We start from the raw sequence: 21172 nt of genomic DNA, 5'->3' as shown, positions 1-21172 counted from the left end.
CCCTCGTCGAGTCACGCACAGCGGCACAGTGGTCTGGGATGGGAATCGAGATAACAAAATGATATCGCCTTGTTTTGCTCATTCTCGATTTCCGGGCACAATTTATTCCGGTCTCGCCGTGGATGTCGTTAACGGTAATGTTTACGTTTGGTGCAGCAACGTCATGCCAGCTGGCGTAGGTGGCGGAGAGTTCGAAGAAATGAGGCGATAACTGTGTCTACAAGTTTGAGTATTTTTTATTCGGTTACCCATTGGTTCTATAAATTAATTCGGTTACTTATTGCTTAAATCTAGCACTGTTGTTTAGTCTTTTTATGTTTCTCACATTTTTTCTCTCGCTTGTTTCTTTTGCTTTTTCAAGTCGTAATATCGGTTTCAGTTAGCGGCGTCTTCAGGAAGCAGCGGTTTACGCCAGACGGAGACTAATAAAGTTCCACAGTTGTACTCATCATTTACTGTCTACGTATCCAAACTAGACCTAGCAATTTGGAAATGTTGGAATAGGCGAGTAGTCAATTTGCCTGTTTGCCGTAGAATCGCACTCTTCTGCATACTACTTTTTTTTTGTTACCTCATTCATTGCAAAAACAGCCATCTTTGGAGTTTTCTTTTATCCAAACCAGGTACTGGGTCACTCTGGTGTAAACACCCGGATAGTAGGGTCGCGCACAGCCGTTGCCCCACGAGACCACTCCGATCAGTTCGTACCTTTTGTCCGGCCGTTCCGCTACCAGTGGACCACCGGAATCGCCCTGGCAGGAGTCCCGACCTCCGACACCGAGGTAACCGGCGCACATCATGTTAGCGGTAATCATCGACGAGGTGTAGTTGGTTTCGCTGCTGCACACGTCGTTGGAAATAACCGGGACGTCCGCTTCCTGCAGGATGCACGACGGTTTGCCGTCCTCCTTCAGGGTACCCCACCCTGTTATGGTAGCGTTCCGACCCACGTAGGTTTGCTCTGCAAATGAAACGAAGGGAAATAAATTGATTTGTGTCCAGTTCATCATGTTAATAAAATTTTCAACATATTCACAAAGTAGGTTTAATGGGTTCTACTGGAACAATTATTTGTTAAGATTAGTGTTGACCTTTACGGTTTATACTTTTTATTGATTCCACATTTTACACATTTCATAGATTTTATAAAAAAGTTAGATTTTCAGACATTTTATTTGTATTAGATTTTGAAGATTTTCAAGAATCAACACATTTTTTACAGATTTTGCAAATTTAATAATATTTATTCGATTTAGGAGTTTTAAATTTTGCGAATATTTCAGACTTTCACAATTTGCATATATAAACCGTTTTTCTCAGTTCAGCGTTCTACCATTTTTCAAGAATGAGTAAAGGAATAGACGATTCTAACGGCAAAGACATGTTGCTTCCAGTAAGACATTCATAGAAAGCAGTTTGTTGCATTTGTAGGCACAATTACTTCCGTAATTACTCTTTTACAGTAAACGAAAAAAGCGCTTAATGAAAAGTGCCGGTCTAACGAAAGTTATATTAATTTGCAATGATTAGCAGATTCAACACTGCTAATGTTTCTAAAATTTTCTGCCAAGGCCGTAACGTACCGTTTGCAAAAGAATTTAGCATATCCCGCTATCAAATTTTCTATACGCACCACTCTGGAGCAACAGTTCGCAGTCTTGTAGATCTACTATGTTAGCACCAAGAAAGTAGGATGTATTAGTCAACCGCAGACCGGCAGTCGGTCGTCGGCTGTTCCGATTCGAAAGTGACTCACGCAACAAGTCACTTTCCAAGGAGGTGACCGTGTTTGTAGCACCCCGCCATAAATCAATGCCTCAAGCTTTCGTTTGCTCTTCTTTAACAGTGCAAAGTGTGTTTTTTGGCTTTCTTCCTGTGAGCGTGGGGGCGACGCACAATTGGAGAAATTGATTTATTTTGTTTTTTTTTTTGCCTAATCGCGAACATATTGTATTTGGATGGCGAAAATTGGGAACTCACCTGGATCAGTTGGCAGGCAAATTGGCCGGATGAAATCGGTTATCGGGACGCGATCGTTAAGCCGCAGCAGCGCGATGTCGTTGTCGAAGTTGAGAAAGCTGAATTTCTGAGCGATTGCTCGCAGTACGAAGCGGGTTTCCGGCCGCACCGAATCGTCGCACCGGTTGTGCTCGCCGAAGGTGACCTTAATCAGGAACCACATGAAACTGTGCGGGAAGGAGAAGGGGTTTTGGTTTGGTTTGGTTCGGTATGTTGAAAGACAAAAAAGAAACTGGTGTTACCCTTTTACACAATGGGCCGCCGTTAGGACGTAACGATCGTTGATCAGCATGCCGCCACAGTAGAACCGGTTGAAGTAGCTTAACCGCGCCATCCAGGGGAACTCGTTGATACCGGTTGGCTGCCCACCGACAATACGGGACGCGTCGTTCCGTTCCCCGCAGCCTGCAATAAAGAAGAGAGAGAGAGAGAAAAAAAAACAAAAATGAAAAATGGTGTGACGATAAACGTTCTGGCGCAGGAAAACAAAACATAATTGAGCTATCACGTACGATGATTGATGTAATTATGTAATTGCCTATCAATTATTTACAATATATTAAGATTAAAGTAAAAAAAAAGACCTGTATGAACGTATCTGGATCCATCTTTTGGGATGGAATTTCTCAAACACAAACAGAGAGTACTTTAAGAAGATAAATCTCAATCGTGTGACTGATTAGATTGATATTCGAAAAACCGGTGGTGAGAATGCTAACCCAGACGTTTCGAGTCGATTGTGAAGTGCGAAAGAGCGGCGAAGAAAGTGATTGCCAAGTGGAACCTAAGTACAGTTAGTTGATGTCTGTATGTCATAATTGAAAGCAGCTGAAATTCAATAGAAGAGAAACAGTAGTTTTATTTTTCTTCTAGGTAGTGCGCTAGTTGAAGCGAAAAAGGTTGGTGTATTGTTTTGTTTTTCAACCTGGGTGCAAGTGGTTGTTGCTGTTGCAAAGTAGGGAACTTGAAGAATCAACAGCTAGAGGGGAACGATTTATTAATGGTATAGGTAGGTTTAATGGGTGAGGTTTTCTAGAAGAGTTCCACTCTCTGCTATGGCTTGCATCACTGGAATGTGCAGCATAAACCTGAAGCTAGAGTTCAAGATCAAGTGGTAATTAACAATTTTTAACGCACTTCAGACCTGATTTATTCGTTCTACTGAGTATTTGTAAAATAATTCTTTGGAACGTTGCAATTCGAGAAAAGATTTGTGAAAGGTTAAATTTATTGTTCATCAATGCAAACGAAAACAACATTGAGAAACCTTTGAGACAACATGCACTGCCACTGCCTCGATATTTATGCTCTCAATGCTCCAATAATCATCTTATGCGTGGGGTCGAACGAAGCGCCAGAAGCCCGTCTAGATTTAGATGAGAGTAAAAGAAAGAATCAGGACCGGATTTAAGTCTTGAGTGGCCCGTTTATTGTCATACATCCAAGTAGAAGAAATTCTTATATTTTAAAACTATTGAAGCACTGTCGCCTGCATTTTGCTTCGGAAAAGCCCTTAATCAAGTCTTCAAAATCGATAAAAGGTGTACCCAAAGGGACCGCTTACTTGTGTGTGTGTGTGTGTGTGTGTGTGTGTGTGTGTGTGTGTGTGTGTGTGTGTGTGTGTGTGTGTGTGTGTGTGTGTGTGTGTGTGTGTGGGTGTATGTGTGAAATAATAAGCAATGAAGCAAGCAGTGACGTAACATCAAGAATTATTACACTGGTCAACACAGGTTGAAAGATTACAGGTTTTTGACCATTCCTGTGAATTTCTGTGCCCCTACCAAAGATAGAAGTACATAATAAGGCTACAGAGTCATTCCTAGCCTGGTTCGTCGCTTTTTCGTTTGCTTACGGGAAAACTACATTCAAGTCTCTGAAGACTTCACGCACTTTCGAGCTGGCTAAGGGCACAGAACAAATATGCAACTTAGGAACCAAAAATGAGACCAAATCTCTTTATTTTAAGTATCGACATAAATCGGTAGAGAGAACGCATTTTACACTCAAAATTTTATTGAACTTTACCATTCATATCTGCTCGTGGTGAAGAACTATTTCGGTCTCTCTTATCCTCATACAAAACAAAGAAGCAAAAAGACTGTGCGACGTCTCGCCGCTCTTTCGTCGAGAGAGTTCTTCGTTCTCTCCGGTACAGGTATAGCGAGAATGCCTTTTCATAATAATTGTACAGTATCACCCTAACTGTGTTGAAGTTCTTATGAGTCGGATTCTGATGATTCAGTTGGGAAACTCTTTTTTGTTGAACTTGGAAAAACCAAGAAGAGCAAAAAACCTCGCCTCCTTAAACTCCCTAGGATAGGACAAAGGAAATCCTCATCATCTGAAATGACAGATACTTTATAACAAAACTGAAGCAAATTCCTCCAGTATTGGATAAATTGCGTTCACGCAAGGAGTTTCCAGCACTTTCAGGAAGATAAAAAAAACAACTGTTCCTTCTGTTGAATCCAACTTTCAGCCAGTATCTGCACTGGTGATATTTTCGGATATTATGAACTGAGTTTTTGAAAATTTCAACATAAGTTATCGTTTAAAAAGTCTTCCGGTGACATTTATACCTACAGTTGAAACGTTTTTGTGTTGACTGCTTGATGTCCCCTCCTTGGAACGATCGTGTTCTTTGGCTAAAGTAAAAGATTCTATCTCTGTTGTATAGTGGAGTTATTGAAGGGTCTGAACTAAGCCCTTTCCTCACAATAGTCCCTCACAATTGCACAACTGATTGAGACATCACTAGATTACGTCCACTGAACCACCAGATTACGCCCGGAGCCACTAAATTCACCTATCCAACCCGTAGATGCCACAGAGACCGATCCATCATCGTCGATGTCCACTTAGTGACTTATTTGGCTATACCGGGATGCACGCAACAAGGTTCAATGGAAGTCCCCTCTGACCTGTATTGATAATCTCTTCGTTCTTCATCAAAGTTTCCGCCAACAGAGCCGTCCCGGTTCTGAGTTCAGAGAAGCAGAGGAGGTCTTCCAGGCAAGTATTCGACTCTGGCGTGTTTCGATTGCATTTTGATTCCCGACACACTATTCTAAATTTCAGCGTGCCCTTCAATTGAATGCAGCTGCAACCGGAACGCACTGTGGGAAGCAATAGGGAAACCCCAAATTCCTCTGCCCAGGCGCAGAAATAACTACGAGGTTTACCGTTGCAATAAGAGCACCGACAATAGTCGCAAATCTACTGGTGGGGCTGGTTGTCAATTCTAAGTTCGAAGCCAAAACGTTAGAAGTTGTTTCTCTGCGCTCTGTACATACCTCCGGATCAGGTAAATTAGCGTGAATTGATTGTTGCTCATTGCCAATCAGTCTTCTCAGTGCTGGAAACCGCATAAGCAACAGACGAATCTATGGTGTCCGGCGATTTCAATCTTCCCCGGGTTTCATGGAGAGAATATTGAAACGGGTTTTGACATGGAACTACGTCTTTGTTTACTACACTGAGATGCATTCTGTAAAACTGGAAATGAAACTGGCAAATGTTGCGTCAGATTTCAAACGTTAATAACAGCATAACCACATGATGGATAACAATAACCAATATGTTGTTGGATTGATAAAATGTATAACAATTTTGTAATATGCTAGTTATCACTCTAATTTCATTGCTAAGCGATGAAACTGATAAAAAGTTTCAATAACAAATTTACGCGAATAATGAACCTATTACATGCGAGCATTCCTAGCACAGACGACGTGAATGGACACCAACCGTTCCCTGTGATATTCTCTGTATCAATATCGAAAAAAAATTAACAGAGTCTCCCCGTCCCAATAGGTCAATTTATTTTTGCTTCCATGAGCTTAGACTAATATGATGTCTCGAAGGTAAAAGTTTTCCAAAAAGTTAGAAACAATCCCCATTAATGAACATTTCCTAAACCTGTTGTCACTCAACAAGAATTGTAAATTTTTGCATCAATTATAAGTTATGTTTATTGTATATTATATTCGATATTCACTAAATAATCGTGACCGGATAGTATCGAAAGATTGAATTCCATTCTATACAAATTTATAGAAGAGTAAGAGCCGGTGAATGCTTGTGAATTTTTGGTCAATTTATTAAGATTCATTGCGATTTCCTTCTTACATTTCAAAATAGTTAGATGATATTTTATTGCTTAAACTTTTTCCAAAATAAACGTTTATTACCTGTCTTCGTAATACAGCGAATGTAATTGTAGGCGAATGAAAAAAAATGTCAAGCAAAAAACAACAATGGAATTGTTGATTGCTACGAGTTTTTTGCTGAAACTTGTTGATAATTTTGTTCATGGGCGCAACTACGGGGGGGCTAGGGGGGGCTGAAGCCCCCCCTAGAAAGTGTTCAGCCCCCCCTAGAATTTTCCAGAGAATGATTGTATTCAATATATCTACATTGCATATTACTTATCAGAGCATCAAAATCAACACAAATTGAGATGTCGTCATTCATTGGCTAAGAACTAGTTCTGCACCCAGAATCGATTCTCAACCCTTGCTCTCTTACTCACCTTACCAGTCAGACGAGAGCTGTAATAACTCGTGATGTATCAAGAAGTCGCCATTTTACTTGGATTTGGGCTGTGTTTCACCCGTTCCCCAGACGTCTCATCACTCGCAAGTCTCTTTCGATCTGGTCGAGCCATCATGCACGCTGCGCCCTTTAATTTCTTGTGCCGGTAGGGTTGCTGAAGAGAAGTGGTTTCACAGGGTTGTCGTCCGGCATGCTTACGATGTGACCGGCCCACCGCAACCTGTTGTCTTTCGCCAGGTGTGCAATGGGGTTCTCTCCAAGCAGCGCTTGTAGCTCATGGTTCATGCGCTGTCGCCATTTTCCGTCGTCCGCTTGTGCTCCACCGTAGATAGTCACCTTGTGTTCGCCGATAGGCACCTTCGGTTCGAAAACACCAAAAGGACTTCCGTAGAGGACTACCGGTTATATCAGGGTTTTGTAGTTTTTTGTATCGAAGTGGTCATGTCCGATCATCACCGTGATAGGTGCGTACGTTCTTAATGTCTGAGAAGAACGGGCCGTCGTTGAGAACGTGGTCAATTTGTTTTGCTGCACGTTGGTCGAGGAAAGAAAGGACTTTGGACTGCTAATCCGCGGGAAGCTGCGAAGTTGGTGCATAGCAGGCTGTGCGGGCCGATAACCGGCTTATATAAGTCTTTCCTTCCGTTCATGTCCCCAACGACGATCTTGATGTCTCTACGCGAGCAGCTATCGTGCCTTGCGGCCACAAATCCACCGTACCTTCTCTCCTTTCCGTCAAAGCTCCTGGAGCGCAACGATCCGGGATCCGGGTCGTTGAGCGATTTACTGTTACATGTACTGAGCTTCTAATCGTCGTCCTTAAGCAGGTATTAGACGACGCAAATATTTGCTATTTTTGGTACGATTTTTATTTGCACAAAATAAATTCTGTATTAAAAAATAGCAAATATTTGCTTCGTCTAATGCCTGCTTTATTTCGTCGGCTGGGTTTTGAATTCTTGATTCTCCGTAGTATGTTGATTTTAGTATGCTGCCTTACTAGGGCTGCGATGCCTAGTCTCGCGACGGAGCTGTCGCCATAGATGTAGCTGGCGAGACACCGCATTTCATAGTTCAACTGTCCGGTCCGGATCAGTCGCTGTTTGAGCCGCCCCTAACCTGTGGGGTAGACGCGCAGACAAGCTGCTCTCTAAGGAGAACAACTACCCCTTCCTGTCAGCATACGACCAAGTTTCCACCGGTTCACCGGTTTTTCCTTGGTTGCTCGTATCCCAGTCGGTACCACGTGGAGGTAGGAATAGGGCATTATGCCTTGAACCACACTGGGCTCTATTTTAATCTAACTAGTACGGGTGAACTGTTAAAAAACACTGCCCAGCCGTTTACCAAATCTGGCTCTCCTCAATAACGAATCAGTGTTGCTGAAAGAGCTTGCCGTTGACGGTGTGTTCAAGATATTCAGTACATCTTCGGAGATTCTATCCCTAAGTGATTTGTTTCTGCTTTTACGGTACTATTTTAAGCGTTATTAAATAAGCATATACAAACTCTTTTTTCTCTTTTTTGAAATGACATTCATGAAAACTAGCCCCCCCTAGAAATTTTCCTTAGTTGCGCCCATGATTTTGTTTAACATATCTTATTATGTTTGCCAATTAATGAACTTTCGTAAGGGCTCCCATATTATTTTGAAAGCAAGATCCATATTATAAATTTGATTTAATCACAGTTAAATAAGACAAAACCATTAATTATGATAACGTAAAAAAATGATAACGTAAAGCAGGTATTAGACGACGCAAATATTTGATATTTTTGGTACGATTTTTATTTGCACAAAATAAAATCTGTATTGAAAAATAGCAAATATTTGCTTCGTCTAATACCTGCTTAAGCATTATTGAATTTGGTTTTTATGGGATATAGAGTTAATTCCGACTTTGACGCATTACGAGAAATTCTTTGTGCTTCTTTTACAAGAACGATAAGCTTGTGCTTTGTCAAATACATGTTGTTTGCACAAAAAAATTCTACAGGTATAATATCGCCAATTATAAATGATATTTTATCGAGTGTTGTTGAACATATTTCTAAGAATAGATTTCCAGGGAAAGCTAAAAATAAAAGTACGTGAGTCACCGAGCAAACACATCGATTCTGTTTGCGGAATCTGTGTATTTTAGAACAAAAAACCCCCAAATTACAGTGTTTAGGGCTGTATACCTTGTAGTATTTCTTTCCGGACTTGGATCATTCGAGTTTCTAGCCTACCGCTGCAATACTTCTGGATTGTTATAGCTCAGCCACAATCACTCAAATCAACGAGATTACCAACCAAAACGACCGCAATTCAGACCTCTGCTTTGTAAGCGCTTAGAACAAGGTCATATATTTGTGCGAGGCCCCTGCTCCATGAGTAAAAATAGTCCCTTACCACCCACCTTTTTTGTAACAATAAATGCCGAATAAAACTGCATCTGCTATCATATCTTGCGACTTTCAAAATGCCGACCACCAGAGTATCGCTGAGATTATCTCTGAGCTCGACTGGAACTCTATTTAGACTCCTTCAATGTCGAAGACGCTGCTCAAACTGGCCTATGCCAACGACCGATACGGCCCACAGAAGAGTCAGCATCCTGCGCCTCGACAGCCATGGCAAACGAGAGAACTTAGGCATTTTAAATCTGAGAAGAAAGCTGCCTTGAAAAAAAATTACTAAGCACCTTACACTGCCCCTAAATCGTCATTATGCAAGAATCAACCGCAGTGTTGCGAAACGATGCTTTTTCCGATATCAACAAGATTTACAGAAGAAGCTCAAGTCTAACGTTCGTTAATCAACAACGGCATGCAGGTGGGATACTCTCCTCTATTGCATTTAACGGTATAGAATAATGATTAGGTGGATTGGGACGGATGGAACTTATAACAGTTTTGAGCACTCGAGCTAAACTTCGAGAAAAAGTATTGACATCATGATTCTGCTTGCCCCTTTGTACTTTATACGTTCTTAAAGTTATCGAAAAAATAAGTTAAAACATGCTATAACTTTGTAAGGAAAAGTCCTGGAGATGTGTGGCCTTCAACAAAAACGGTTGTTTTGTATGTCCAAATGCTTCTCTAGAATAACGTTTTTTTGTAAAATGTAACTAACAAAAGTTAAATGCAAAAAATTAACTTTTAAGTAACTTTCACAGAAAATACTCTGTAACTCTGTACCGAAAAAAGATAGGATTATCGTTTGTTCAGCAAAGTTTCATATTTTTTCACGTTCTAAAACTTTGCAGAATAAACCATTCCTCTATCTTTTAACACAAAAAAGTTAGTATTTTTGATATATGAAAACCTACTGTAACATATGCTCGCCGTACTCTAATATGGGTGAATTGGGACAAATGGAACCTAAAGGAATTTATAGTACTTCAGCTTAGCTTCAAGGAAAAGTATTGACATCATGATTCCACTTGCCCTTTTTAACCTTTACGTTGTTGAAGTTATCGAAAAAATAAGCTAAAATATAATATAACTTTGTTAGGAAAAGTCCTGGAGATTTATGGTCTTTGCCAAAGACCAAATGTGTGTTTTGTGTGTTCTAACAATTCCTCCGAACAATACTTTCGTGTAAAATGCAACTAACGAAAGTTAAGTACAAAAAACTAACTTTTAAGTAAGTTCCATGTAATATACTTCATAACTTTGCACCGTAAATAGATAGGATTTCCATAAGTTTCATATTTCTGAATTTTCCACAACTTTGCTGAATAAACTGTTCTTCTATCTCTCACACAAAAAAGTTATTTTTTTTATTTTTAGTATAGTAACTTTTTCATAGTTTTTGATAATTTGCGATTATGCGGGTCATTCATACAAACAATTGTTCCGAAGACACTTTCAAGCTAGGATGAAAGTGAAAGGCGCTATGAAATTAAGTTCCACTGTTTGCCTTATTGGACCACTGTGCAGTGGCGTGGAAAGAATAGAATCAGTTCAACGGCGCTTTTTGAGATTGGCTCTTCGTAAACTGCCATGTACGGATCGCTTCCGTCTGCCAAGCTATGGAAATCACTGCGAAAATCGTCTTTCTTCAAGACACAACAAGTGCAAATCAGCCCTACTCAGGGCCACAATCACGTTCTCGAAGCAATACTGAACTTTTTCTTACGTTGCAACACATTTCAATTTCGTGTTAATTCCTAGTAATTAAAAATCTTAACAACTAAAATCACATAATATTGAGGCGCCAAAAGGAGTCATTGTAGTTCACGAAAAGCAAGAATGACATTTTACGTTTGTTGCCAATTTTTTACCACTTTCAGCAATCGTTAAGCGAGTGGTAGAAAAATATCAACTACTTCAATTATATTATTTTGGGGCATCAGAAGGTACCATTCTTTTTCACAATAGTAACAACACCGGCAAGTTTGTTCAATTCATCGTCATATCGGATTGCCATTTGCCGATGATTCTCGTTTTGTCTAGCAGAATTTCATGATATTATCAGCAATTCTGCAGCTACCAAAAACTCTATAACAACCGCCAGATAAGCGGGTGCTTAAGTACCAAGGAGAGCTGCTATAAATACGTCCGTATGGTACCGGTACAGTCTCGAAATGAACTTATAGCACAAAGAGTGCATTTCCGATTAAGTAGGTATATGCTGTCGACCGTGTTAGGGTAAGCAAGCATTAAGCGACTAATCTACGTTTCGACAAGGCTTGACAATTTTCAATAGTATAATAGTTTGAATAATCAAATTGAAATTCTCTGCGTTTGGGCGGATGATTTTCTTATCAATTGCTGTAAAATGGAGGAAAGGTTTGGAGACTGACTGAGTTTTAAAGTGGACAATTTTCGTGTCGCTCTCGATGTTTTCGGTTTTCGAAATTGGATTCCTGTATATGTTGCCGTACTTATTTACACGTATCCAGCCATTTGCCAACCATATGTTGCCGTATTCTACGCTTAAATAGGGTAACAATTTGATTTGTTTGATTGGCAAAGTGTCTCCAGCAAAGTTGTAGGCATTAATTATAAGCCCTTGACATCCTATGCAACATTACTGAAGACTAAAATTCTCTAGGATCGGAATCAGGATATACAGTTACATAAATCTGCCCATTTTAGGAGCGGCTAAACTGTTTGGGATGCTGCAATATTCGAACTGAGTGTTACAATATTCTATGAAGCAATCCTGAGTTTTTGCTGGGTAGTGTCACTACGCGTGATGCTGAGCTACTGCTTATCCTCCACGTTCTCTAATACTTCTGGAATACCACAAGGCAGTAATATGGGGCCGCTTCTTTTGTTACTTTATTTCAACGATGAGACATTGCCATTGAGTGCTGGATGTTAGCTGGTGTATGCTGATGATCTGAAACTATATTTGGCTGTGCGGTCCATTGATTTTGATGATCCATACAGTTTAAAGGTTTTATACTGTTTACTTGTGAGACAAATATTGGAAAATGCGTGTTTGATAAGGTCTTCTTATCAGCTTACTTGGACTCTAAAGGATTGAATGAGTACAAAAAAGATTTATCCGTTTAGCATTGAGAAATCTTCCCTGGCGTGATCCCGCTAACCTATAAACGTATTCCGAGCGGTGTCGCCTTATTGACCTTGACACGCTCGAACGACGCAGGAGAATCCAGCAAGCCGGATATTTGGTTAAGGTATTGAATGGTAAAATTGACTTATCGAGTGAATTTTCGCGTTCCGCAACGCTCACTAGATCCACTGGATTGCTATAATCCAGAGCGTATCGCTTAATGTTTGGTTACAATGAACCCATAACTGTATGTGATTAACCTATCACTGTTTGAATATGGCATTTATATTGTTGCGGTGGCAAGGTTAAACTGTATTTGTTTTTGTTTCCGACTTTTTTTGTGAAATTATCATAGTCTTCCCATTTTTTGTTTGCTAAACATTCTACTGTATAAAAAGGACTGGTAAACTTAAGGAAGCACAGCTTCCAAGTGAATGCCAGAAAAATACAGTCTTGTCATAGTTTTTCTACTTGAGAAGCAAATTCTTGTTTTTGCCTTTCTCCGAGAAAGGTATAGCAATCACTTGCAAAACCGAAATATAAAAGTGCTCCAAAGGGCCGAATGGCATATATCACTCGACTCAGCTCGACGAGCTGAGCATTTTCTGTATGTGTGTGTGTGTATGTGTGTGTGTGTGTGTGTGTGTGTGTGTGTGTGTGTGTGTGTGTGTGTGTATGTGCAGATATTTATTCTCACTCACTTTTCTCAGAGATGGCTGGACCGATTTTAATGAAATAATTGCAAATGAAAGGTCTTGTTGCCCTATAAGATCCTATTGAATTTTATTGTAATCGGATTTTTAGTTTAGAGGTTATGTTTAAAAATGTAAAAATCATGAAACATCAATATCTCAGAAACTACTCAACCGATTTGAACAAAATTGGTCTCAAAAGAACGAGCTACCTAGAAAACCCTTAAGTTTTGAATTTCATAAAGATTAAACTTGTGGTTCAAAAATTATGAAAAGAAACGTGTTCTGAAGACTGTTTAATCTCACTCATGTTTCTCAGAGATGGCTGTACCGATTTTCATAAAATCAGTGTCAAATGGAAGGGCTAGTTGCCCCATAAGACCCTATTAATTTGTTTTGCAATCGGACTATTACTTTGCCTGTTATGTTTAAAAATGTGAAATCCAGCTATGCAAAGGAACATATTCCGAAGACTACTTGGACTCACTCACTTTTCTCAGTGATGGCCGACCCGATTTCCACAAAATTAGTGTCAAATGAATGGTCTAGCTGCCTCAGAAGACCCTATTGAATTTTACTGTAATCGAACTGTAACTTCATTTGTAACGTGCCGACTTGTGAAAATCACGAAACTTCATTATCTCAGAAAGTACACAACCGATTTGATTATTATTATCAGATGAGCGGGCTAGTTAAGGGTTAACTGATGAATTATGATTGAACACGTGGTTTCAAAGTTTGGCTGCCCTACACGTTCCCATTTCATTTGATTATAATCGAACTTAAGCAACCGTTATGTATTAAATTGTTAATAAAACAACGAAAGTCTATTATCTCAAAGATTACATGACTTATTTGAACATAACTAGTGTCATACGAACGAGTCATCTCTTAAACTTACAAATAACAAACTTCATAACAATTTTATATGTGGCTCAAAAGTTATGGAAAGAAGAGAAATTCAAAGACTATTTAAAACTATACCTGCTTTGATCGATATATGTGGCCTCAACATAATTTAAATGTGGTGTCGTACTATTTGAACGTTCCAAGTTCATTGATTCCTTGCCGTTTGTTTGAAGTCTGCAAATGCACGACGAATCGGCCATAGGATATGATCAAAGTCAAATAACAAATCGTTTGAAATGATTGGTTTTATCGAAATGACAACATCCTCGTCTTTTGGCTTCTGTATATCGCCTTAATTCTGAATATATTCTGTCATTATCAGCAGACTTTCTGGCATCAATCTGACACCGGAAATACCCATATTGGGAGGTATTTTTGATTGTTTTACAGAAACTGAAAGTGGTCGTCTTCAAATTCAAAATAGTGTCCAGGGTCAATGTTTGGTTTCTATGCATCATCACGTTTACGGAAATATCCATATTGAGCATTATTCGGTCATTTCCGACTGTTGCCTATAAGTTGCCATTTAGCAATTCAAAATGGTGCCTGAGGTCAATTGTTAGCTCCTTGCATCATTCTGGTTCCAGAGATACTCATATTGGATAGTATTTGTTTATTTTAGGCGGTTTTTCACAAACCGGTAGTCGCCATCTTGGATTTCAAAATTTTATTTAGGATACTGGTTAAAGAAAAACTCATATTGGGTGATATTTGGTCACTTTGGACTGTTTTTCAGAAGCCGAAAGTCGTCATTTTGGACTTGAAAATTGCCTGTGAAATCAATTTCTGTCATCTGGGCGTAATTCTGGTTCCGAAAACATTCATATTGAATGGTATTTGGTCATTTTCGGCTGTTTGCCAGACACCGGAAGTCACCATCTTGAAATTCAAGACTGTGTCTGTGATCAATTTTTAGCTTCTGTGCATCTTTCTGGTTTTAGAAATACTAATATTTAATGGGAATCGTCCATTTCAGGTTGTTTTCCAGAAACCGGAAGTTGCCATCTTACAATTCAAAATGTTGTCAGAAGTCGATTTGTGGCTCCAGTGCATCATTACGGTTCCGGAAATACCCATATTGGGTGGTATTTGGTCATTTGCCGCTGTTTTTCCGACACCGGAAGTCGCCATTTTGGATTTCATAATGGCATTTGGAGACAATTTCTGGATTTTGAACGGCATACTGGTTGAAGAAAAACTCATATTGGGTGGTATTTGGTCATTTTCTGCTGTTTTCAGAAACCGGAAGTCGCCATATTAGAATTTAAAATGCTATCTGTGGTCGATTTTAGCTCCTGTGTATTATTCTAGATCCGAATATTATTATATTGGGTGAAAATCGGCCATTTTCGGCTGTTTACCAGAAACCGGAAGTTGCCATCTTACAATCCAAAATGTTGTCTGAGGTCGATTATGGAACACATTTGTTACCACTAAAAACATTCACCTGCCAAATTTTGTTCCATTTGGTTGATTAGTTCTCGAGATGTGCACAAATTTGTGTTTCATCCAACTATTTTGGACATATTAGTTACCCCTTAAAACATCCACATGCCAAATTCGGTTTCATTTGCTTGGTTTGTTCTTGAGTTGTGCAGAAATGTATGTTTCACTTGTATGGGACCCCTCCCTTCCAGAAGAGGGAGGGGTCTCAAACTATCATAGGAACCTTTATCGGCACCAAAAACCCTTACATACAAATTTTCACGTCGATCGGTTCGGTAGTTTTCGAGCCTATATGAATCAGACAGACAGACAGACCGGACTGCATTTTTATATGTATAGATTACAACATCAATTTTTTAGAACCTAAAGAGTGAATATACATTGGATTGAAGCGTTCACGTAAATCTATTTTTACAAATAAAAAATTGAATGAGAAAGGCTGGGTCTGACCGCTAGGTGGATTAATTTAGGTTTTTTTTTTACAATATGGTAGAGAATTTTTTCAAAGGCAAGTGCCTTACTTTACATTTCCACCAGCCAGCTGATTTTGAACGTCAATGTTTTGATCGAATAATAGAATGTTTACTTGAATTTTACCAAACCAGGCTAAATTTAAATGTCCCCATTGATTTTCCATGTGATTTGTACGATTTTCGCAGTAAACTCAATTTGCTAAAGTGTATACTTTGTACTGAAGAGTTAATTTACACCATCTGTACGGTGCGTAAACCAAAATCATAATACAGTTTCGTATCATGCAAATTTAGCCAGTCTGTGACATCTTGCAGACTCGTTCAAATGTGTACGGCCTTCGTAGCAAATTGATTAATGAAGAATTAATTTGAAGATTTAATTCATAACTAAACTCATTCGTCATGCCTCACTTTTTCAATATCCTAAAAACCTTACCATGTTGCTCTCACCAAAAACCGTAAGCTCAAATAAATGAGCTTAAGTAATAAAACAGGTATTCTGTTTATTTAGGGTGATTTGACAAGTTCGAGGAAAGGAAAACAAGACCAAAAAAGCAGCATCATGAACCACGTGCCGCCGCGCTCAAATATTTAAACCTTCGATTCCAGTTGAACTGACCGTTTCGAGTGAAAGGAAATTGAAAGGGAAAATAAATAGAGCTACCCGCGATATGGTCCGCATTCTTTTAACACAAAAATAAAATCAAAACATCACGCTTTAATACTTTCACGTCGCTTTTCGTCTTGTTCCTGTCTTTTAGGTAATGTTCCAGCTTGCACGACAGCCTACCGGTTGGTTAACTGGAGAGCAGGTTCACTGGTCATTAAAATTCCACCTTCTCCGAGACACAAAGAGGGGTGTCATCGAGCCGTGTCAGGAGGACAGTCCCGAGAAGTTGTGGGTGCTATTTTTGGGATCGTTTATTTTGCAACCTTGAAAATTTTTTTATTTAGTCAATCTGTCGTTATGGATTTGTTTATGATTAGAGGCAGGCTCCGCCTTCATTGAAGTGAGAATCCAAAAAGAATAAAGTTTCTGCGAAATTTCTTGTTTTGCTGATTGTGTGCCTAACCAAGTTATCACCTTATTTATCATGGGTGCCTTACTGAAAACTGAACAGCGCTTTGCATATTTTTTTATTTTCTTTTTTATTCATCTTTTTCGAAAAATTATTGGAAGTTAATTTCGAATTATTTAAATAAAAATACCATAAAAGCTCTAAAAAGAATCGTTTGTTTGCGCTTCGCTAGACACCTTTTTTAACGGAGAAACTAAATGCTATTTTAATTTAAAAATTTTTAAACAGGAAGATAGCACACTGAAAACTGGGTATGTTGTTATGAAACAACGTAACAATAACATGCGTTTTTCGGAAATTTCAAAAGGTAATTTAAATCAGATGCTCTATGCTCGAAGTTCAGAATAAAGTTCATTAACCAATGAATTGAAGATGATACTTTAGATCTCTTTTCAAGGATTTTAGTCAGGTTTACCGTTGACCGTCAGGTTTACCGTAAACGCACTACCGTCGGGGAGAAAAGCAATTAGGTACATGACGTATGAGATGTCGTCGCGTCAATATTATACTAGACAAATATGTTTTCAGCATGATGGTGGTCATTATATTAGGCAGTAATCTGAGCAAGACAAATATTTATCGTTCAGTCGCGTCGCCTGGAGTGAAGAGCCTGGAGTACGGCTTCCTGTAAGCACACGCGGAGCCAAACAAATACCCCGAGCCGGATGAGCTTTTCGCGTTAATTAACGAGCTGGTATATTTGCCGCTTACCGCCAAATGTGAACAGGTAACCTTTAGTGTGTTCCGATTTCAAGGCCGCGAATGTGTGGCTACTGCTACCCAAACCGGGGTGCTAAATTTAAATATTCCTATATGGAGGATGTTAGGGTAACGAAACGACAAAGTATACGAGTCGGCAATTTATCAACGAAAGCTGATATCTTTTGCCCTTCCGGTGGAATTAAACGTTTGAAAGGAGAAAAGCGTATAGTGAAAGTTTCGCAAAATTGATTCCGTAATAGAAATGCAGTGCAAATTTTAAGTAAATCGAGGTCCTCTTCATCGGTCGACTTTGCGGTACGGTTTTTGCTTCTCTTCCAGTTCTGTTTGGTAAAGTAAAAGTTAAGTGAGGGAAAATAAACTAGAAGCTACCTTTTACAGAGAAGTGCATGAGAAAAAATAGCCTGAAATACTGTCAGAAACAGATTGCTTTCAGAATAAATTCTGTTTAACGAAAAAACGAGCTTTTTTGTTGTAGTAACATGACAACAAATATCTGCACATTTTGCAACCGTTTTTGCCTGCTGTGGGGCTCCTCCAGAGTGCTAGCAAAATGGGACAGCTTCGGCACAGCTGCAATTTGCTGGCTTGGTTCGGTCGGTGAATGTACCGGTTTGCCGGTTTTTGTTTTATATTTTTTCGCCTAGGCGCAATTATGCAATTAAACACGCCAGGTCTCGCGCGCAGGTCAGCCGTTTGTTACTTTTGATGTTCGGTATTTTGTTTTTTGTTATTTTGCTTGCCAGGCCCCTCAATCTTTTGTTTTCTGAAATAAATGGAAGCAGCGCAATGGAATGCCGAATAATTGGAAACGATTCGCCGAAAGGGGAACGATAATAGGATGCTTGCTTGTAGGGCATATGAAGCGAGATTGCATTTACATTAGAAGAAAACAATATTTAAATCTCGTTTATTATTTTAATAGCCCTCAGAGACCTACAAATCGTGTGTTTTCCAGAACTGAAATGAAAACAAAATATGTTAACAACATTTAGCACGGCTAATCGCTTGCCGTTAAAAGTCAGCACCCACTGAGAATCCGATTAAACAGCAATCTTAATAAATCGGAATTGTTTATTGATCACAACCTAAAATCTATTCACGTTCTAATCAGAACCAATTCTACTGATTAGTGAAAGTAATTAAGCTCCTTATTCTATTTCATCTAATTGATTCTATTTTATCTAATTTTGTTTCACAGAATACGTTTTAATTTGGGAGCATTGTACAAAGATCTAAAAGAAGTTAACACGCTTCGCTATAAAAATTTGATTGCGTTCAAAAGTTGTTTAGCAGAATCTTTCTATTCTAATTACACCAATTAAGATCCGAATTATACGGCTAACATGACTAAACTAGGAGACAACATTTTTCCTCATCTTTTATGGGTTATTCCAAGTGGTCACGAAAAAGCTTAAACTTGGCATCGATCACTACGGATTTGCCTCGAAGTTGATGGCATTGTTAATCTAGGTTTACTTTAAAAAAACCACAATTTGAATACCCTCCGCTCTGTGGGATATCCTTCTTACACGACATAAGATATCGGAAAAGTACTGATAGAACAGAATGTCTTGACAATGAGCACAGCAAAATGCGAACATAAGACGTCGGAAAAGTACTGATAGATGATTTTTCAAGAAAATAAACAAAGGAATTCAGAAAAAAATATAATTTTTGACCGAAAGTGTTGCCAGATAGATTGTTTTTATATTTCAAAGCTAAATTTATGCTTTTCAGCAAATACAGCCATTTTTATTCTAAATTTGATAAATTCATCGTGTTCCTTGGAAAATTTTATGTAAGTAACAACTATCAGGGACCTAATATCGCCCAATTTAGGTGTTTTCGTATCCAGAACGACGCCCAGGGACCGGAATTCGACATCGGATGCCATTTAAAAATCCAAGATGGCGACTTCCGAACTATGGAACACAACCTAAAATGCCCAAACACCATCCAATATGGGTACTGGTGGTGATGCCTAGAAAAACCCCACTTCAGGCGCCATTCTGCAATCCAAAATGGCGATTTCCGGTTTTGAGAAAGCAGCCTTAACCGTTATGTGCTCGATGGGGTATCCGGGTACCCACAAATTGAGGTGGCGTTTGATCAATTTCAGCTGTTTTCCGGAAACCGGAAGTCAGCATCTTAAATTTCAAAATGGCACCTGGAGTTGATTTCCGGTCTCTGGGCATCATCCTGATTCCGAAAGATCTTACAACACTTTACGTTTACGTGTCTCAAAATGCAACTTTTGCAAGATTCACAATCCTGTCAAAGTTAACCCTTGCATGCCCGGTGCTATTTTACATATTTTCGAAAAAATCTTCTAACTCAGTCAAAACTCAATCAAATTTGATCAATCACCAAACAGTCCCAAGCCGTGTTGTGGCCTTTGCTGTACGTAAGAGTCGTCTCCATTCCACTCGGTCCATGGCTGCAGTCCGCCAGCTCTGCAGTCTGCGTACCCAAGCAACAATTGGAACATAATAAAAAAATAAATTGTGATCATTTGTTGCACTAATGAAATTCCGAGGTTTTAAGAAACATTTTTTGTTACTACGATGAAATTGTAAAGAAACAAGCAACAACTAAAGTTGCATCGCTGCTTCAAAAATCTTCACACCAACAACGTAATTCGCGAGGTTAGATTTGTTGTTGAAACGTATAAACGGCATTTGAAAACCTAACCTTCACTGAATAGATCTAGTGGGTGGAGCATACAGGTTGCCAACGATGCTTGCGAGATACAAAAAACAAACACACAAAAATACTTCTAAAAGTTGCTGTCATGTTCTGAAGCCATGTAACAGCAACTTTTGCTCAATCGTACGCCATATATTTGTTTTTGAGATGAGGTTATTCACTGCGTTGTAACTCTTGGGTGCTTGGACTAGAAATCGTCCAAAAAGTGTGGGTCTCTAAACGATATGATAAATTGCTTTGAATTTCATTATCACGCTAAGGTACTGATGGATTGAAGAAGCAAAATTAAAAACTGGTAATGACCATTGCATTGGCATGATAAGGGAAGCAATATTCAAAACTGAGCCATGAACTTGCAATGCAGCATTTACCATGTTGTTATCAAATTCCATGCAAAAGTTCATACACATTGCGGTTTCATTCTTGAAACTTGTGTTGAAACAACGAAAATGTTGCAATTGGCTCCACCTCCTGCGCTTTTTTTGTCATTGTATATGAAACTGAGATGTAACTGCAACTTAATTTCGCATAAGAATTTGTTGCTGTGATGCACAAAATTCATTAACGAAACAAATTTTGCTGCTTGGGTAGGGTCCGCAGGTCGTCTTCCACCTGTTCGATCCACCTTGTCCGCTGTGCACCTCTCCGTCTCATCCCTGACGGATTGGTTTCTAGAACCATCTTTACCGGGCTGTCGTCTGACATCCTTACAACATGCCCAGCCCACCACAACCTGCCTATCTTAGCGGTGTGAACGATAGATGGCTCCCCAAGCAGCTCCTGCAGTTCGTGGTTCATTCGCCTTCTCCACACTCCGTTTTCCATCTGCAGTCCACCGAAGATGGTACGCAACACCTTCCGCTCGAAGACCGCAAGGGCGCGTTGGTCATCCACAAGCATAGTCCATGTCTTAAGCCCGTAGAGGACTACCGGTCTGATCAGCGTCTTGTAGATGGTTAACTTGGTGCGGCGACGAATTCTACTCGATCGGAGCGTCCTCCGGAGACCAAAGTATGCACGATTTCCTGCCATTATGCGCCGTTGAATTTCTCTGCTGGT

At 39.4% G+C, this 21172-nt stretch overlaps 1 protein-coding gene across 1 annotated transcript in view; it reads right to left on the bottom strand.

Annotated features, from left to right (window-relative positions):
* Nucleotides 1-218: 218 nt before the first annotated feature.
* Nucleotides 219-21172, bottom strand: part of LOC129718776 (trypsin-7-like) — a 29576-nt gene continuing 8622 nt past the window's right edge. Inside the window, exons 2-4 of the mRNA XM_055669837.1 lie at nt 2262-2424; nt 1981-2186; nt 219-961 (exon numbers count right to left, since the gene is read on the bottom strand). Coding sequence (XP_055525812.1) covers nt 573-961; nt 1981-2186; nt 2262-2424 — 758 coding nt within the window. The 3' untranslated portion in view covers nt 219-572. The remainder of the gene's footprint in view (nt 962-1980; nt 2187-2261; nt 2425-21172) is intronic.

This window comes from Wyeomyia smithii, chromosome 1 (genome assembly GCF_029784165.1).
Source record: "Wyeomyia smithii strain HCP4-BCI-WySm-NY-G18 chromosome 1, ASM2978416v1, whole genome shotgun sequence".
In the NCBI taxonomy this organism is placed as follows: Eukaryota; Metazoa; Arthropoda; class Insecta; order Diptera; family Culicidae; genus Wyeomyia; species Wyeomyia smithii.
Note: the sequence above shows the minus strand (reverse complement) of the source record. Positions and strands in the feature narration are given on the sequence as shown.